General features: G+C 48.6%; 1 protein-coding gene across 3 annotated transcripts in view; it reads left to right on the forward strand.

Annotated features, from left to right (window-relative positions):
- ITGA5 (integrin subunit alpha 5) overlaps positions 1-15,981 on the forward strand; it is a 68,524-nt gene that overhangs the window by 14,632 nt on the left and 37,911 nt on the right. For 2 of the 3 annotated variants that reach the window (XM_077923749.1, XM_077923747.1), the window contains exons 2-3: positions 7,880-8,013; positions 15,443-15,546. In XM_077923749.1, the coding sequence (XP_077779875.1) occupies positions 7,880-8,013; positions 15,443-15,546 (238 nt within the window). The remainder of the gene's footprint in view (positions 1-7,879; positions 8,014-15,442; positions 15,547-15,981) is intronic. The other variant, XM_077923748.1, reaches the window with a different exon arrangement.

Consider the following 15,981-nt stretch of genomic DNA (forward strand, 5'->3'; position numbering starts at 1 on the left):
TGAAACAGATGGAGAATTGAGAAGGTGGTGCATATACACAGGCCAGCTCACTGAGGAATTCTTCTTTAGGAACAGACGATGCCAGTCTTCTACAAAATCAGACCATTGGCCACCCTGATCCCTTCCAAGCTGTGCATAGGATTCCATGGGTCATGGCTCTCAACCAGGGCCTGCGCTCCTTTGGAGAATTGAAGATGTGATGGAGACTGTCATAGCTCTAAGATATATCTAGCACAGTACTGTCTACAACAGCCTTTCCCAACCCTACCAGGAGATGCTGGGGATAAAATTTGCTGGGGAATCAAACCTTTGCACTCTTCCCACTGAGCAGTGTCCCTGCATCTTCCTTTTTACAGCTCCAGCCTAGCATAATCCACATTCCTTTTCCCAGGGAGACGGATGTGGAGTGCCAGCTTGGGTTGCTGCCGCCATTATCATCATCAAAGGCCTCAGAGCGGGACCAGCTGCTTCTCCAGCTGGTTGCAGATTAACCAGCCCTGCGTATTGTTGGCTATTGATTCACCCACCTGAAAATAGAGGCTGCCTTCAGAGGTCTAGGGAATGGCCATGGCCTGAGGGCTGGTGCAGCCCCAGACTGTCAGATTTGTTTTGACTCCTGGCATTTGACCAAATGGTCCCCAGCAGGAACATGCAGCAGGAAAGGAAGACAGAGCCGCATATCAGATTTATTTCCCCCTTCGGCTGGCCGCCTACTTATGCTTCTTGACCCTCCTTTAATAGTGAATCCTGTATATTGGAAGCCACTAGAATCCTATCTACCTGCACAAAGCTGGCAGCGTGTGTTGCACACGTTGCCAGAAGGTTGTCTTTTTGCCTTCTGGTTTATTAAGAGGCAGGAGCAAAGGACTCTGTGCCTTGAATGACCAAGGCCAGTGTGGTTCTTTCTCCAGCAGCTGGCCCATGGGTCATTGCCCCTGCAGCCAGCCCACCTGTGGCTCACGGCACCTGTAGTTCTGAGACAAGATCTCCAGATATGCAGTCCTTATCTAGGTTTGAGCTCTTCAGCCATAATGCCTCACCTGTGCAGTAGCCTTGAAAGCATGTTGCAACAAAACTCACCCACAGCACTGAGTCAGCAGGATGAGGAACAGATTCATTGTTTTTCCTCTGTTGACAGCAATCTGTGTGTTGCACAGGGATAGAAGGGAAATGGGGGGTGGGGGTGGGATGGGGAAATCTTGCAATGCAAGGGGTGCAATCTCTCTCTCACACACCACTCTATATTTCAGAAACTTGTTTGTTTGCAGTGCATTTGGATACCACTTGAGCTACTGTAACCAACTTTTGCATTACAGTTCCCAAGATCAAGAAACAGGTTGTCAACTGCGTCTGGATACGGCTGGGCACCATTTTGAATGAAAATAAGGGACTGAACCTTTAGAAAATGCCGCTGATTTCAAAACTGGCCTGACTTCTTTGGTTTCTTAGAATTCTTAGACCATGCTGGGCACAAGGTGCTACATTTGTGTGGTGGAGAGAGAGAGAGAGAGAGAGAGAGAGAGATTTCTATGCCAAGCTCAGATGCTTACATGTTGAGCACAGTGGCAATCCACCACAGCAGTAGTCAGCTAGGAAGGTTTCTGCTATTGCCAATTCTGCTTTTGTGTGTTGCTGCTGGACATTTCAGACAATGTGTCTTGCATTTCATGGCCTTTTGGCCCCACCATTTATCAGTTTTCCTCGCTTCCATACTCATACATATATGTCCTGCCAGTTGAAAGTAACACCTTATGCATTTAATGACACATGGCTTTGGTCCACAAAAGCTCATGCCACAATCAATCTGTTGAGTCTTTGAAGGTTGCTGCAAGATTGCTTTGCATGTTGGCTGGGGCTGAGGAAAGTTGGGAGTCCGACAATATGTGGAGAGCCACAGGTTTCATATCCCAGAAGCCTCTGCAATGTGCAGAAGATCCTTGATAGATGTTCAGAGGTTTCATGCCCCATGTGTTTCCTCTTGAGGCTGTGTTGTTGTTGCTGTTAACACCTGCGACATCACAGTTTCCTCTTTACTCTTGAATCAAGATCTTTTGACTGAGCTGGAAGTTTGAAGGCGAAGAGAATGAGGGACTTGATTTGGGCCTGCAAAAAGTTAAATCTACCAGGACAGTGGTGAAGCTAGGATGCCGGCGGGGGGGGGGGGGGGCTGTACTGCTTCCTGGAGGGCAGAAGGTTACCCCATCAGGCCAGAAATGGTTAGCCACCCCAGCTCTGGGTCTTGCTCCTCTAGGTTATGTCTGAGCCACAATGCACTTTGCTTGCTTCCTGTTGACTGTAGTTGCGTGCCTCTCTAGATGTTGCTGGACTACAAATCCCATCTGCCCTGGCTACTGGTCATGCTTTCTGGGACTGCTGGGAGTTGTACTTCAGCAACATCTGGAAGGCCGAAGTTTCTCCACACTTGATAGAAAGGCTTTGTAAGTAGAGCTCACTGGGGAAAAGAGACAGTTTCAGCTGAAAGTCTCAAATGTTCTGCCTGGGACCTGGCATGTCTGCAGTGGAAGGAAATTCCATAGCAAGGGGGTCAGTGAGTGTGATGCTCATGCAAGATGTTTTGGGCCCAGGTGTGGTACAAAATGCATGTGCTAAAGGTCATTGTTGCAAGCATGTGTGTGTGTGTGTGTGTGTGTGTGTGTGTTGATTCAGCCAACACCAATCTTGTTTGAGCTATTCTTCAAGTGTGTGTGTCTGTACATGCACACACATACACACCCCTTAGACTGGATTATGTGGTCAGAAAGGCAGCATTGCTCTGACAACATATAAGGGAGAGAGTAGTCTCTCAGGAATGTGAGACCTGAGCCTTTTAGTGGCTTTATAAATCTACAAACAGCACCTTGAATTGTGTCAAGAAGGCAGTCTGGGAACTTATGTGGATGTTGCAGCAGTGTTGCCGGTGCGTTGCCAGATCTCTTTGTAAGCAAACTGCTTTTCCGTGGGTGGCTCCTCGTTCCCTGTTAACACGCAATATGAAATGTCCTGCTTCTGAATACTAGTTGCTGAAAACTGCAGGATGGAACCTTCCCCCCACCCCTGCAGATTGCCACATAGATCAGGTAACGCAGAGAGCAGGGGTAGCCCATATTCTGGCCATTCCGATGTTGTTGGACAACAACCCTGGCTGGGGGTTAAGGAAGTTAGAGCAGTGTTGGCTATTTCAGATGTAGTCCATCCATTACCTGCCCAGCCTGTCTGGAGGGCCACAGATTCCCCACCCCTAAGGAAAGAAGTACCTGATCACTCAATGCAGCCTGATATTCCCAGCACTGCAAAATATTTGCAGGCAGCTGCAGTGCCTGTGAGATCGGAGAGCAGGGGGCTTGTGAGCAGTACAGTGCTGAGGGAAACAAACAGTGCTATGTCTTATGCCCCCCCCCCCACTCTCTGACTTCCTGAGGATGTGACAGGGTGACAGCCTCCCAACATTTGTTGGGAGGGAATGTTTTGTGTTTGTGTGTAGCAGACCAAACTGGTTCACACATGCAGCTACTTTGTTATCTTACCACTTGACAACACAATGACTTGCAACTGATGGGAATAAACAATGCTGTGTCATTTGAAATCTCTCTTTCCACCTGCTAAGAAGCTTAGAACTCAAGAAAAGCCCAGCTGGATCAAGCCCAATGCCCATCTGGTCCAGTGTCTTGCTCCCACGATGGCCAGCTAGATGCCTATGAGAAGCCTACAAGTTAGGACTGTTCAGTGCAACAGTCCTCTCCTCCCTTGTGATTCCCAGCTTCAAATAACGAAGGCAGGAGGTAGCTAAACCCGTCCTCGGAGCTGTCCTGGATGGTTGCCCTCTGCCGGCTGAGGAGTAGCTTACTCCCAATGCCAGTGACACCTCTTGACCCTGTTTTGTATGATCGATTCCCCACTCCCAGAGAAAGGATGGACTAACACAGGGGTCAGCAAACTTTTTCAGGAGGGGGGCGGTCCACTGTCCCTCAGACCTTGTGGGGGGCCAGACCCACCGCCTCCCGAAAGGCCCCCCCGCATATGCCACTCACACTGCAGCCGCCAACGCTGCCTCGTTTTCGGCAGCTTTCGCGTCCTCTGTCTCGGCGGGGAACAGAGCCCACACCACTGGCCTGGGCAGCAGAGGCAGCCTCCACACCACTGCCAGTTCCTCCCGCTTGACCACCTTAGCGGGAAGGAAGGGGTGGTGCACAGAGGCGTCCACAGCTTCTGATTGGCTGCAGCAGCTTCCTCCAGCCAATCAGAAGCCATGCCACGTCACGGAAGTCAGTATCTGCACGGCGAGGCCTCTGCGCCATGCCTGATAGGCGCGGGGACTGACCGAGCGGGCAGCAGGGTCTGCAAGGTTTGCGGGCCGGATTAACGAGCCTGGTGGGCTGTATCCAGCCTGCGGTCCTTAGATTGACGACCTCAGGACTAACATATCCCATTGCTTATTTTGTTGCTGAGATGATAAAAAGGAGCAGGTTCCTCAAACAGAGATTAGATAAAGGCCTTCCTATCTACTTGTGAAAATATGGTCAGAGAGGCTACTTGAGGAAGGGAAGACTCAAGTGTGTCCCTAGCCATTATCCTCGGGTTCTCTGTTCCTTATGGGACTGCAACTTCATGGCAGGGGCAGATATTTCAAAAGGCATGTTTGCGTTGTAAATGCAACCCCCTTTAATGCAATCCTGCTCCAAAAAAATTCTGGCGACTATGTAAACTAGTGATCTGCAATACTTATCAACAGGGTCATTGGTCATTACTCCCAGATGAATTAATCTGAAATAGCTAATACTCCTGGGGTCTGTACTCACAGACCCTACAGGCAAATCCCTGATAGAATTTGGGGTGAAATTATTGGATTTTGTGGGGCATGGTTGAACAAATATGCAAATGAACCAAGACAGACTTGAGAGAAAAAGTTCTGGAGTTGTTGGGACTGAACCAGTTTTATTACCCAGAGAAACTAAGTTGACAGTTGGAAAGCTCCTCAGTCATGATCTTCTTCCATTTTTTTATTTTTTTTGTAACTTCCCCCCTCCAAAATCCACAGGAATTAGGGCCCATGACTACACCCTCCTGATGTAATGAGCTCCAGTCTCTTTCTTATGCATTCCATGGGGGGGAAAATACCTTCCTTAGTTTGACTTACCATTAGCTTTCTTTTGCTGATGTGCTGGGAGATTGAATTTTGATGTCCTTTATATTTTTCCTGCAAAAATTGCCCTCACTGAAAACATATCCCTGGATGCAGAACACAGGTGGCTTGTTCAAATGTTACACTGAATGCAGGTACAAGCTGTCTCTGGACAAGTGTTTGTGTGGAAGGGCGAACACTTCCTGATTTGTACAGCTCAGCTATTTGTGTAAATGGCAAACTTGTTGAATGTTACATGTGAATAACTACAGCCATACAACTCAGCTATTGTGCACATAGATTGTACACTCGTTGAATGCAATGTGAGAATAGCCCTAGTTTTGGGTGCCTTTCACTAGAGGTCTTAGCTCCCAGTGGGGTTGGTTTTCCTTTAGTAAAGAGAAGCCCCACACACTGCATTAGTGTTTTCATCAAAACTCTGCAGAAGTTCCCATTCAGTTTAGCATCTCCAGGTCTCAAGAGCTTATTGGCCAAGCCCCAACAACAGGACAAACCCACACTCCATGTTAGAAATCAGGGGTAGGCAACGTAAGGCCCGTGGGCCGGATGCTGCCCAATCACATTCTCAATCCGGCCCGCAGACAGTCCAGGAATCAGTGTGTTTTTACATGAGTAGAATGTGTCCTTTTATTTAAAATGCATCTCTGGGTTATTTGTGGGGCATAGGAATTCATTCATATTTTTTTTCAAAATATAGTCCAGCCCACCACATGGTCTGAGGGACAGTGGGCTGGCCCATGGATGGAAAAGGTTGCTGACCCCTGTTAGAAATCATGAGATGCCTTCCCACCCAAGTTTCACAGCTGTGGCGGAACTTGAGCTGGGCAGATTCTCTTGTCAGGTTTCTCCATGGACATTTGGTTTGTCCTGTGGCTGCAGTTTGGCTTCTCCCTGCATGGACGCCTGCCAGGGAGAATGCACGGCTGATTTTGTGGGGGGGGGGTTGGGGGGTAGATGTGCCCCTGCTGTCTCTCCTTCCCTTTCATTCCTCCTTTGGTTCTCGAGGCAGGAGTGGTGTGTTTTTTTTTAAATCATTCTGCTGGTTCTCACTGGTGTGAGTTTCTCCAGCAGACTTTGAAGTCGGGCTGGGAATCCTGGCAGGCTGCTCTTTCTCCCAGTTACTTTGGTCTGGGCTACGAATCAGCAGTCGGCTCCCTGCAGAGATTTGAAAGGAGGGAGGTGGTTTTGGGTTCCCACCGCTTCCCTCCTAGCAGTCGGATGAGTCTTGCAGGTTTGCAGCGCTGCGGATGTTCTCCTTGCTGTGTGCCACCCGCCCCCTCTGTTCCGATATTGTGGGGCTCTTGCTGCCACTGCTGGGTATCTTAAGCTCTTTCCCAGGCCTCTTTCTGGGCCCCAGGAGGGGTGGCTTCACTGCCTGCTTGCAGCTGCTGAATTGTACACCTGGCTGCCTACACAAGGGGCCTTTGTCCTGCACCAGGGAGGGGAGCTCTGAAGAGGGGGTGGGGGGGTAGGGTAGGGGAAAGGGAGAATAGGGAGGCTGCCAGGAGTTGGGGAACAGAATGGGAGAGAGGAACCTGGCATGGATATCGTTCCAGGCTAAATAAGGCGGAAGCAATAATTTGAGCCTGCAGGCAAAACAAACAGACCTGCTAGTGGGCTGGGGGCTCTCAGGAAGACCACTGAGATGCATCATTACAGAACACAAGGAGAAAGGCTACTAAGGAGTGGATTTCTCCTATCAGAACTGCCAGCAGCTCACAGCATTTCTTTACTGCAAGCCCACATTGTTCTGGACTCCAAAAACTTATCATTCCATCTATTCCCAGTGTTCAGGTTCAGGTGTGAGTGTCATTCCATTTGTAGCCAAAATGACACTGTCCTCCCAGGAGAGTGTTACAGGAATTTATGTAAAGGTTGCGGGGGGTTGCCCCTCCAGCAGACATCATACACACACACCCCATCTACCAAACTCAACACAATCACTCCTGCAAATGTCCCCGCAAAACACTTCAGTTTTTTCCTATCTCTATTCAAAGGGCCTCCCGCTGCACATTAGCAAATCCAACAATTCACTGATAAATGTGTCTATGTACTGGCTCACTGGGGAAACTTTAGAAAGTCATATAAAGTCGCTTCAGTATGGATTTGCACCATTCCAACTTTGTTCTGTTCAGGAAACAAATGGCTACCAAGGGGGGGACTTATTATGGGATGTGAGCAGCCATAATCCCTCAAGCCTGAGACCAGGTACTCAGCAGCCTCTTGTACAAGAGATCATCACTGGCATCCTGGCAGGTGGGTGGAAAATGGCAAACCACCCAGGAATGGATTAGGAGTGTGATAACCTGACCAGAAAACCAGGAACTTGTAAATATTCCTACTGTATCACTTGATGGGGGTGTGGTGGTGGGTAAGGGACTTTGGGGGCAAGCCTGATGAACTGGTTTCTACCAGAAAACCCCTCACTGTTTGTGACATATTTATGATGTATCTGTGATGTATGCATGATGCTTCACCTGAGTGTTCATGAGCAAAAGGGAAAACTTATAAGGAAACAGTGACAGCTGGAAGGGATTTTGCGGGGGCAAAAGGGCAAGTTGTGGGGCTCCAATTTATGGGAGGGGAAAGTGGGCCCCAAAGGTAGAAACTCCATGAGCCTGAGGCAATCTGTGGGTAGCCCCTTCAGGAACAGGAGTTTAAGGGCAGGAGGAGCTTTGACAGGCTCAAGGCGCATCTGGCGACTCATCCTTTTGCTTCCTGCTCCCTTCCTTTCCACAGTGCCAGTGTCCTCGTGGGAGCACCCAAGGCCAACACAAGCCAGGTGGACGTTACGGAGGGGGGTGCTGTCTACTACTGTCCCTGGCCCCTTGGCAAGAGCAGCTGTATACCCATTGAATTTGACAGCAGCAAAGGTAAGCGGGATGTGTGGGGTTGGGAGGTGCCAGTGGTAAGAGCTGGCTGGCTACTTGCCCACCCTCACCCACCTCCAATTTTTACTCTGATTTTCAGTCATAATAATAATAATAATAATAATAATAATAATAATAATAATTTATTTGTACCCCACCCATCTGGCTGGGCTTCCCCAGCCACTCTGGGCGGCTTCCAACAAAGATTAAAAATACATAAAAATGTCACACATTAAAAACTTCCCAGATGTCTTCTAAATGTCAGGTAGTTGTTTATCTCTTTGACATCTGGTGGGAGGGCGTTCCACAGGGAGAGCACCACTACCAAAAAGGCCCTCTGCCTGGTTCCCTGTAGCTTTGCTTCTCGCAGTTAGGGAACCACTAGAAGCCCATCGGCGCTGGACCTCTGTGTCTGGGCAGAACGGCTACTCCAGATTCCCCGAATTCCCACTTCTTCTTTCTTCCCTGCTTAATTCAGAAAATAAAGGCAACTGTGTCAGTCTATAAGAGCAATTACAAAATCCATAGTAGGACAAAGCCTCTATTAGGCCAACCAGAATTGCATGCAAGCTTTTGAGTTCCCCAGAACGCTTCATTGGCTTGGATGGTGAACAGGGGAATGCAGCTGGCTTCTGTTTATGGTCACGGTCTTAAGAGGTTTGTTAGACTGTGATCAGAGGTGCCTGCCCAAATTCCCCTTGCCAGAAACACCAAAGGCCAGCTCCATACTCAAATCAGGCAACTGCAGGGGCAGGGGAGTCTTTAGCATACGTGCTGCCGGGGTGCAAAGATCCACCCAGCACCCCACAAGCGCTGCCATTGTGATCTTTGGTAAATGAGTGCATAAAGTCCTTTAGTGAAATAGTAGGCATACATTTCGGTAATACCTACGTATATATGTATTTTGTTTTTCAAGCTCAATCAAAATTATTTATTATTTCATAACAGGTAGATAGTTAAGACTTAGGCTGCTTCAGCGGTGGGTGCCTGGCAACCCCCAGAATTCTGCGCCCAGGTGCCCCCCTTGCACCCCCAGGTAATGGCGGCCCTGTGCAGGGATTCTTCATGAATTTATTTGCGAGTGTGTTGTCAGGGACCTGTGTATTCCTGACACATAGAGCTTATGAGTGTGAGAGTGCAGTCCTGGATTAAAGGCATAGGAGCCAAATCCTAGGGGCTAAGGTCCCTTTGCCCCCCCCCCCCCATTAAATATTTGAGGTTGATGGGCATTGCCATTCAAATGGTGTGTGTGCACCGTGACATGTGATCAGGACAGGCCTTACCTGCCCCCCCCCCCGAATATTTTATTCAAGTTACAGGGTAGAAGAGCCATGCAGTCCCTAGAGAGCTGGGGTGATGTTGTGGTTATGAGAGCCAGACATTTGCAAATTAAAGCAACTGTGGTGAGCACCACACACACCTTGTAGCTAAGCACACACTGCAGCCTGTTTGACTGACTACAACAGGAGCAGCAGGGAGAAAGGGTGAATGCCTCTGTGGCAGCATGGGCATCCACGGGGGTCAACCCCTTGGATTAAAGTGTTGGACCCAAGTTCTGATGAGACCCAAGTTCTAAGTTCCCCTGCAGCCATGAAGGCAAATGTGGATGATCAAAGGAAGTTGCCTTACACCAAGTCAGACCAGTGCTGCATCTAGCTTCAGTATTCTCTATCTCAGGGTTTCTCCAATTGTTGTTTTTTTTGGACTACAATTCCCATGATCCCTGACCACTGGTCCTGATAGCTAGAGATGATGGGACTTGTAGTCCAACAATAGCTGGAGACCTAGGTTTGGGAAACCCTGATCTACACCGATTCTCTAGGTTTTTGGGTAGGACTGTTCCCCAGCTCAACTTGGAGGCACTAGGGATGGAGCCTAAGACCTTTTGCATCAAGAGCATGCGCGCTACCTTCGAACAGCATCCCTTCCGCACAGCTGGGTAAGCTAGGCTGATGATAGGCTGGTCACTGTCTCTCGACCCAACCCACCTCACAGGGTTGTTGTGGGCAGGGGGGAGAATGGTGTACTGTGAACTTCTGCAGGAAGGTTGGAGTGAAAATACAACAAAAACACAGAACTAATCTTGAATAAAGAGATCAAAAGCCGCCCACAGGCAGAGTAAAGTGCAAATGTTGACAGTCTCCCTTTAGGTTCAAAGCCATTCTGTGTTGTGGGAGAAGGAAAGGGTACAAACCAGGGGTCAGCAAACTTTTTCAGCAGGGGGCCAGTCCACTGACCCTCAGACCTTGTGGGGGGCCGGACTATATTTGGGGGGGGGGGAATGAACGAATTCCTATGCCCCACAAATAACCCAGAGATGCATTTTAAATAAAAGGACTCATTCTACTCATGTAAAAACACATGCTGATTCCTGGACCGTCTGCCAGCTGGATTTAGAAGGCGATTGGGCCAGATCCGGCCCCAGGCCTTAGTTTTCCTACCCATGGTCTAAGCTGCCCCCACCCCTGTAACTTTGTGGCTCAGAAAGGCCTGGACTTCAGCTGGCCTGGCCTGGCCTGGGGCTTTCCTGCCTGGCCGCACGGCTCTGTGTTGACTTGGCTGGTCCCCAGTGGCCGTGGGCCAGAGAGAGTTTCCTTGGCTCAGCTGAGAACAAGAGATCAGATTCCAGCCAGAGAGCCAAAGAGGCCATTGCTCAGGGAGCCCCTACTTCCGCGTAGGCCTGAATCTGGGGAACTACTCTCCAGGTGGCTGGTAAAACCTTGGGTACTGGTGTGCTGAGAGCAAGAGAGAACAATGCTTTTCTTTTTTTAATCCTTCCAAAAGTGAGCATTTTATTTCCACAGAGGTTTCTTGTTTTCAGGCAGAATTGCTGAAAGCAAAAAAATGAGTCATTACAAGGATATTAATTTCTGGAGCTTTTAAATTGAATACTTCCTCCCTCCCCAGAAACTACAAATATGGCAATGTAAAAAAAATGAGCTGGAAAATCTACAGCTGAGCTGGGGAACCTGTGCCCCCTCCAGATGTTGTTGGACTCCAACTCCCATCAGCACGGCCAGCCATCAAGGATGTTGGGAGCTGCAGTCCAGCAACTTCTGGAAGCCACAGGTCCACCAGACCTTGTCTAGGGCAACTGATTGGTAAGGCCTTTTGTTTTCCTACAGTCTTCTCAGAAGTAAATCTCAGTGAGGTAAATGAAGCCTATGCTCAAGTACCTGAGTATGCAGGATAGCTCTTAATGAGACTTTTAATCTGGGGGTCATGGGTTTGAGCCCCGTGTTGAGCAAAGAGATTCCTGCATTGCAGGGGGTTGGACTAGATGACCCTGGTGGTCCTTTCCCAGCTCTACGATTCTATAGTTCTGTTGAACTGCAGCCCTGATATCCATATTTGGAGCCCATATAATCCTTGGAAGGCGAAGAACTTTGTTAACTGAATAAGCAAAATGGACTGAATGTCTTATAAGAAAGAGTAAGGGTTTTAGGTTTGGTGACAAAAACACAGGCCAAATTCTTATGTATACAGTATGTCATGGCATTTTGAGATATGTGTTGTTGGGTTTGATCTCATGCCCATTTGGGATGAGGGAGGGCTGTGCTGCCGAGCCTGTTTTGTTTTGAACTGCATTCACAAATGAAACAAAAGGATCATAGCAGCCATCACAGTAGCGCTGGAAAGATTCCTGTTGTAGAGACTCCTTGTTTCATGTTTTGTTTATTACCTTTTTATTCCCTGCCTCTTTCCTCTGTGAAGCTGAAGCACAGTGCCGTCCCCCCACCCCAGTGATCTGATCTTTGCAACAGTCCTGCGAGAGGCCATAGTTAGCTCATGGTCAGCCATGGCCAGGTAGGGATTTGAGTCCAGGCTTCCTCAGACCTGATCCATTGCACGCTAGCAACACGAAACGCTTCACCACCCTGGCTTACTGTGAGCGGGAGGGTGGCGGCTGAGGGGCAGAGCCAAGGTCCCCGGTTCAGTCCCTAATATCCAGACAGGAGTAGTCCTGGAGAGTCACTGCCTGTCAGTGTAGGCACTACAGTCACACTTCAGGTTGAAGTAGCTTCAGGTTGAGCATTTTCAGGTTGCGCTCCGCGGCAACCCAGAAGTAATGGAACGTGTTACTTCCGGGTTTTGCCTCTCACGCATGTGCAGACGCTCAAAATGACGTCACGTGCATGCACAGAAGTGGTGAATCACGACCCGCGCCTGCGCAGACGCAGGTTACATTCGCTTCAGGATGCGAACAGGGCTCCAGAACGGATCCCGTTCGCATCCAGAGGTACCACTGTACTGAGCTAGGTAGACCCAACAGTCTGACACAGTCTATGGTAGCTTCCCATGTTGTGGCTTCTTCATGTGTCTATGGAATAAAACAGATTTTTGGAAACTTACTTTCTTGAGGGAATCCTTTCCACATCTGTTTCCCAGCTGAGGACTCCTTGCACGTTGCAAAGGCTTGTGGGTAATGGTCTGGGTCTTAGGAGCACTGGTCAGCCTGTTCTCTCTCATCGCGGCCCCTGCTTCCTTCGGGCTGTGAGTTGCAGGGAAAGATCAAGCATGGCAAGGAAGCGCGTCTGCCACTGCCAATCATCTTCTCACTGCGGAAACTTTGAGAGGCATCCAAGGCACCTCAGAGTTTCCTGGACTGGAGTTTGAAGAACCACTGGAGTGGAGATCGCACCGTTAGGGAGGGTTGTGGGGCCTAAGTGGTTTTTGATTAACAAGAACAACCTCCCCCCTCCCTGGTCCTGCCCTCCTCCTCCTCTTCCAGTCTCCTCTTCCCCACCAGATGGGAACAATGGGAAATCTTGAAGGGGAAAATGGGCAGCAGTGCTATGTTATGAAATATTTTCTCTTTCTGAATAAACAGGGGAGGAATTTCTGGAGCATTGTTCACAGTGGCGGTGTGGGATTTTTGAAATTGCAAACTGCAGGGATTGTTGATTTTTCAGGCAGTGATGTGAATTAAAGAAGGGTGGAGGGGTGGGCTGGAAATGCCCACGTGGAACCAAACTGTATTTTTGGCAGTTCCTTTAGTTTAGAGTAAATTGAGAGAGAGGGAGAGAATTGGAAATGCCCTTAATGGACCAGAAGTAGCTTGTGAGACTTGGCATTTGTTTTATACCTGGTCTTCTGGGGTCACTGCCTGGCGGTTTCTTTTGCAAGAAAGGGATTAAGTGGTGCTCGTTCCTGCAAGATCTGAGGGTGTTATCCCTCCATCCCATTGGATTGATATGAAGGGCCTTGTAGGAACCAGAGCCAGTGGGCTGGGGATGCCTCTTCTGGTCTGGATCAAAGCCAAAGGCAACAACTGCTGGGAGAATAGCAAGCTCACAGCCTCAGATCAGGCTGTTTCCCACAAGCTCCATCCCACACCCTAAATGAAAACGGGAAGCCCTCTTCCCTCTTAGCACTCCACATGGATTTAGTACATTTTCTGCATAAGCTGCTGATCTGGACCTGATTGGAAAAAAGTGGAGAAACATTCAGGGCTGCAGGGGACAACCTTTCTGTGGGTGGGCAATTCTCTGCAGCAGGAGTGATGGCAGGATCCTGTCGCACTTGAGGCTGAGATGGGGCAGAATTTCTAGAATTTCCTAGGCTCTCCTCGGAGGCCGGAGCCATGACTAGTGCAGGGGTGTATGGGCTGCCACATCTGAGGGTGACCACAAATCACCTTCATTTAGTTAGTTTCTGGCAGTTGCCTTGTGAAAGACAGTATTTGTTGTATCCTCCCAGTACCGCCAAGTAAATATAAAAATACAATACAATATGCAAACAAAATACAAATTGCAATATGTTGGTTATTCTTATGCTTTATTTATGTATTTCAATTTTTTATATTGTTTTTATTTAGTTGATATCGTGACCTATAAAACACAGAACCATTAACACTGATTTTCATGATTGAAATAAAAAGTAGTGTGTCCTGGCATGCAGTTTGGGAATTAACCAAATGGGGCAATGATCACATCTTAGGAAAACAGTGAAAAGTGGAGATTTTGGAAGTATTTGTGGTGGTGGGATGGAGCCAGAGAAGGCAACAAGTCAAGCAGAGGGGGAAGAAGAGGGGGAGTAGAGGCTGAAGAGACCCGGAGCTGCAGTGCAGAAGGTCCCAGGTTCCTATCCCAGCATCTCCAGGTAGGTCTGGGAAAGATTCCTTCCTTGTCTGAATTCCTGGATGGCCGCTACCAGTCTGAGGACAATATCAGGGTAACAATAGTGCTTAGTGTTCAAAGTGCTTTGCATTACCTTGAAATCTTTACAACATCCCTGTAAGGCAGGCCAGCATTGTTATTCCCAAAATTATAGAAAAGGAACAGGCTTCCAAGACTGAGAGACAGCAGTTCACCAACAGCCAACCAGCAAATTCACAGATCAGCTGAGAGTTGAACTGCTCATAGCTCATGTTCTGAACCATTATGTTCAAGTGCAGACTTGTGGGGAGTGATAGAAAATGCCGTGCAGAACCACCGTGGTACGCGGCGCTTGCTGGGCCTGCTTGCCTTCCTCACTGGTCAAAGGACCAATGCTCTGACTTGGTATAAGGTGCCTTCCTATTTACTCTCCCACCAAGAGGCCAGGAATTCTCAAATCATATGCTGTGCTCTGAGAGGAGCTGAGTTGTGCCTCGGTGGGGAAAGGGAAGGCTGTTTTTAAATGCGTCCATCAGTCTAGGCTTCTTGTTCTCACTCTCTTTCTCTGCCAATACAGTGGTACCTCTGGTTGCGGATGGGATCCGTTCCGGAGTGCCGGTTGGCTCCTGAGGTTTCTGCAACCAGAGGGACTGCTTCTGCACGTGCTCATGTGGCAAAAACCCAGAAATATACTTCCGGGTTTGCCACGTATGTATCCCAAAGTTTACATAAGTGGAGGGATACGTAAGCGGAGGTACGACTGTGTGTGAGTAGTGGCATCAACCCCTGGAAGGGAATAAAAGGCACAACTCAGTCTCCTCATATTGCTTTGCACCTGATGGATGCTGGGGATTCCCAGAAACACTCCCCTTGCCCCCAAAGAATGGTCCAGTCCCAGAATCCTGATGTGCCTGGGCAAAGGGGAGGTCAGGATACCTGGGGCCAATAGTCCTTGGGTTATCCCATAGAAAACACAGGAAAGCAGCATAGCAACATGGAAAGCTACCTTGTACTGAGTCAGATCATTAATCCATCGAGCTCAGTGTTGCTTACACTGATTGGCAGCAGCACTTCAGGGTTTCAGACAGGAGTCTTTTGCACCCAGGACCTTCTGCATGCAAGGCAGATGCTTTTGCCACCAAGCTACAATCCTTGTTCTAGGGGCTGACTGAAATGATAGTGTATATGATTTACATCATCTGTCTCTGCCCATCCACCTTCTTTCAACAGTGAGAGTAAAATTTTAATCCAGAATGCTGGAAGGAAGCTGTGTCCCGGGTACCTGAAAGCCTTTGAGGAACACTGATCCAGACCCCTTTGTGTTCTCTGTCCAGCAGGATCCCGCATGGAGGACTTTAATGGGATGGTGGAGCAAATGGAGTTCAAATCGCTGCAGTGGTTTGGAGCCACAGTGCGGTCACATGGCAGCTCCATCCTGGTAAGAGCGGAGTCGTGGCATGAATTTGGCAAAGCGCATAAGCAATTGGTTGACCGGGGGAACCCGGACCATCTCCAGATGGTCACAATTTTGCAGGAAAGATTTAAGCGCATACCAGAATTCTAGGTCTGCATATTGGAAATGGATTGAAGTGCTCTGTCACCCTAGCACAACAAATTTGCTTTTGGGAACTTTTTGGAGTTTGGGTCATGACAGAAAAGTGTGTTGAAAAATGTGTGATAAATGAATGAATAATGGGAAGATGTTTAAAAGACCCCACAAGAAGATCGAGATGAATGCTCATTGCCCTATAACCTCGCTGCAAACAAACCAGCATGAAGGCTCAATAAAGACCGGATATAATTTAGCCTTTGCATAAATGTTGTGGAAACACATCAGGATGAATGAGCAAATAGCTTGTCGCCAGGGTGGGGG

Source organism: Podarcis muralis, chromosome 2 (assembly GCF_964188315.1).
Source record: "Podarcis muralis chromosome 2, rPodMur119.hap1.1, whole genome shotgun sequence".
Taxonomy (NCBI): domain Eukaryota; kingdom Metazoa; phylum Chordata; class Lepidosauria; order Squamata; family Lacertidae; genus Podarcis; species Podarcis muralis.